At 36.5% G+C, this 4,242-nt stretch overlaps 1 protein-coding gene across 1 annotated transcript; it reads right to left on the bottom strand.

Moving 5' to 3' along the window:
• Positions 1-511: 511 nt before the first annotated feature.
• Positions 512-2,404, bottom strand: LOC113782995. The gene is made up of 3 exons (XM_027328988.1): positions 1,457-2,404; positions 1,046-1,081; positions 512-906 (listed from the first exon to the last, which is right to left on the bottom strand). The coding sequence occupies exons 1-3, from the start codon at positions 2,313-2,315 to the stop codon at positions 779-781; spliced, it is 1,023 nt and encodes a 340-aa protein (XP_027184789.1). The 5' UTR covers positions 2,316-2,404; the 3' UTR covers positions 512-778.
• Positions 2,405-4,242: the final 1,838 nt, after the last annotated feature.

The following is a 4,242-nucleotide window of genomic DNA, read 5'->3' on the forward strand; positions in this document are numbered from 1 at the left end:
ATGTTTATATATTTTGGTCATTTCAACCATTTTAGTTTTTAAATAAGGGAAATCTCACATTAATGTAGGTTCCTTTACTAAGAATTATTTCTGTCACTTTGATACTTTAATCCAAATTATGATTAGGTTATATATAACTTTTAAAACTACAGAGGAGTTATGTGAAAATTTGCTAAACCATAGGAGGGTAATGCATACTTTACCCTAATTTTTAAGGAGTGTTAAAATTTATTGAGTTTTGGTATGTTATTTAGGTCTTAATGGCTACATCTGTTATATTTGTGTCTATACTACAACACGCAATTGGGATTAATAATTGTAAAAAACTGCGAGGCTGTGATCCGGTAACTTTTGGCAAACTATAGTCACCCCCAAGAGAGTGATGTGAATGCAATGATCATAGCGAAACCTTAACTGATTGTGCTAAAGGTCTTGGATCATTTTCTGAAGGAACATGGGTGTGACATCTGAAAATTCAGAAGAGGCCAAGGTAGCTCTTTCATTGCTCAAATTATCTGAAAATCCAGAAGTCATTGCTTTGACAGTACAATTTGTCAACCAATATAGAGAGTACAAAGCAATGATATTACTGGCATACTATGACGGTATTTCTGCAAAATTTTCAAATGGCAACAATAGCAGTAAAAGATAGACAAAGTGCATCATAAGGTTGATTATAACTTGACATGTGCTTCCACGAGTTACCTATATGGCGAATGCTACAATTGACAATCTCGGACAATACATCATATGTTTTGGCATGGAAACAAATGATTATTCAAAAGAGTCTATTTTCATTGCTCTGCACGCCGTGGGTTACAGGAGCTTTTGTCCTCACTTTCCTCAAGAACCATATGCCAGCGCCGATTCCAATCGCTCCAGCAACTGAAACTGCTGTTACCGTACCTGATACAGTTCAGATGTTTATCAGGGAGAGTAAACTTGCCTTGTTAGAAGGTGCAGGTGCAGCATAAACAGTACCAGAATGCTCAGCTCACAACATTTCTATAGTATAACGAGATTAGGTGATTGAGAATGTATTAACCTGCAACTACTCTCGAATGCTGAGAATTATTGCGATCTGCATGATGGAACGAATTAAACAATGTCAAATAGCAGTCCATAGGCCTGATAGCTTTTGAAATTTCAAATACTGAGGTGATCAAGCGGTGCAACTTTTGCCAATAAAAATACAAGAAACGATCTAATACAGTTTTAAGTATAAATTTGCCCTTAACGTAATGTTAATCCAGAGTTCCTGACATCTTATAGTGTATCTGTTTAGCGAATATTATTTAATCTACTGTAATTTAAATCTCAATAATAGCTTCTTTTTTTTTTGAAAAAGAATCTCAATAATAGCTAATTAGTTCAAGTAGTATTCTCCATGAGTATTTTTTTTGAACAAACAGAATGGGAAACCAAAGATTTCTGGAAGGGCCATAACTAAACATACCTTTACAGAAAGTGGTAGCATTCCCTTTCTGACAGAGGCACAAGAAATTCTGTGTTTCTGTGTCAAACCCACAAATACCACCACCCTTAGCCGTATCCTGGCACTGAAGGCAACGCATTGTCACCGGAATCTCAAAATCAACTCGTATACCATATTCAGGGATCTGATTAAATGGTGGAGTTACACCAAGATTTCTCCAGTAGACGCTCGCGTAAGTTGAGCAATGCCTCAGCATCAACCTTAACGATTCGGTAGCTTTTGGATAGTAAGAGCAGCATGAACTACTCCTCAATGCAGATGCACATTCTGGAAGGTGTCGGCAGAGGTAACTGGAACTGTCACAAGCAGAATCACATTGCTCAGGGAATCGCTCACAGAACATAGGCTTTGGTTCCATTATCACATAGTTTTCACTACAATTGAAGAAGAGGTAGTCATTTTGGGATGAAAGTGTGAAATGCGTGCTGGTGTCTAGACTGAACGGCCTGGTGGGACGAAAGTTGTTGCCATCTTGGCAGTTCCACATGAAAGGATCTGTTAAAAGAATATGAGGGTCAGAATAGGTTATATTTCGAATTGGATATCTCCCTGAAGGAGTCATGAACTCAAGTTGTCCTGAAGTTGAGCAGACAAAGAGGTGTCTGTAGTATGGACTGCCACAGCCATCATCAATGCCAAAGGGATAGTTGATTGGTATATCACCACAAGACGTTCTGCAGAGCTTTGATTGTGCTTCTGTAAGACCTGTTAAAGATGGAATTACAAGTAAAGAAAGAAGCAAAAAAATAAAGCAGGGATGACCAGGGAGTAGTAAATTGATCATATCCCATCTGGATCTTCCCATGTATGTAGAAACCATCTTGGATACGAATTAGGCGATGCAAAAATTTCAGGGTGATGACCTCAACTCTCGAGCAAGTTCTGTATAGTTCAACATTGCTTAGGGGAGTAATGAGTAAAGTTAACCATTTACTTGGGAGGAATCTCTCTGAGAATTTCTTTTTATACTTTATGCTTTACCTTTTTCTTTTTCCCAATACTAAGACTTTGTTCCCACTTCATGTAATTGAGTGCTTCTGCTTTTGCTTTCCAACATGGGAAACTTTAACTGTATTTTCACTGGAATAATTTTGATTTAACCTAGAAAGAAACATCCTTTAACAACAGTCATGAGCAGAGAAGCATTAATTCACGTGAGGTGAATGAAGTTTGATATTATAAGCCTGGGGTAGCGCATCAACAGATGCCTTGCTAAAAAAATATTGTTGGACATCATGTGCCTTGGTTGTACAAGAGGGCAGATAAAAGAAGGGGCAAATTACACTTTGCCCCCCTATGGTTTAGCGATTTTTCACATAGTCCTCCTATAGTTTTAAAAACTATACATAATCCCCTCATGATTTTGATTAAAGTGTCAAAATAAATAATGGAAATGATCATTCGTAACGGAACCTTTGAAAATATCGAAATTGCCCTTATAAATACATGACACACTAAACCCATATGATTTTATGTTTTACTATATATCCACATTATGATTTAATGCTTTACCATATAATCCTCTTATAATTTTCAAAATATACACATAACCCTCCTTGGTTAATAAATAATTTTTAACTTTACATAAGGGTATTTTTGACATTTTAGGTGACTCCGTTACGAATGATCATTTCCGTCACTTTGACACCTTAATTTAAATCATGAGGGGGTTATGTATAACTTTTGAAACCATAGAGAGGTTATGTTGAAAAAATACTAAACTGCAGGGGGGTAAAGTGTAATTTGCCCTAAAAAAAGGTTTAATGAAACTAAAATTTTTCTTTGCCCTAATTATCGATTAGATCTTTTAGCTTATAAGAATCGATATTGATTTGATAGCATTACCAATAGTGGAAGACTGGAAGCCATTTTATTATATTCAATTCGACCTAGATGTCAATTAACAGAGTCTTATTCATTTTATGTCTAAATTATGCCCCTTTTTAAATGGAAAATTGTATTACCTTTTTGCACTTCTCCGGATCTTTATAAAATAGTTTGGTACGCTGATTTCATCTTCCTAACCTTCTAATGTTCAACCTCGCATTCCTCAATGCTCGGTTAGAAACAAATAGTCACACTAGTAATGTTGACTATCACTCATGAAATGATTACCTTCGTGGGAGGAGAAGCAATCTATCTTCATATAATCTAACATTCGTATTCAATTTTATTTGCACCAAAAGAAGTACACAATCTTGTTTGGTCGATGTTAAACTAACCCAAAACAGAAAAATGTGTCGAAAAGCAAATGCTGCAAACACAGAATGCCAATATATGTTAGTGCAAAAACTCAGCCAGCCAGCCTGCACTACCAACCCTCAGGTGCCAAAACTAAGCTAATTATGCGCCTCTTTTGGGATCAGAAGTAGTTGGCTTCAAGCTTATTCCTCTTCTTCATCGTACGTCCTCAGCCTCTGCAATTTCTTCATTTGTTTTTCCCCACGTTTCCACTGAAGTGCTCGACATGAACATAAGACGAGCAAACATAGTAGAAGCTGTTCAATGTACAATTGACAGGCCATGCATCAAGGACCAATTGAACAGAACTAACATCAGAAGAACACAACGTTAATGAAAGGAGAAATACTTCAAATGGAGAGATTGAATTTCAGTAAAGAATATTCAGGATGAAAATTAGATTAAGCCGCCGCAAGGCAGCTTGCATATATAAGACGAAGAACCAATGTAGACATGTTTTGCTATTTTCCCGACTAATGAGATTAAGGCAATTAATCGAGGAGACA

This window comes from Coffea eugenioides, chromosome 9, assembly GCF_003713205.1.
Source record: "Coffea eugenioides isolate CCC68of chromosome 9, Ceug_1.0, whole genome shotgun sequence".
NCBI lineage: Eukaryota > Viridiplantae > Streptophyta > Magnoliopsida > Gentianales > Rubiaceae > Coffea > Coffea eugenioides.

What these genes read in the sequence shown, in the direction of transcription:
- LOC113782995 (XM_027328988.1), bottom strand. Translation starts at nt 2,315, where the DNA reads ATGGTTTCTACATACATGGGAAGATCCAGATGGGATATGATCAATTTA. An exon ending in TGCTACCACTTTCTGTAAAG is followed by an intron (nt 1,082 to 1,456) that starts GTATGTTTAGTT and finishes TCCATCATGCAG; the next exon opens with ATCGCAATAATTCTCAGCAT. An exon ending in GCATTCGAGAGTAGTTGCAG is followed by an intron (nt 907 to 1,045) that starts GTTAATACATTC and finishes GAACTGTATCAG; the next exon opens with GTACGGTAACAGCAGTTTCA.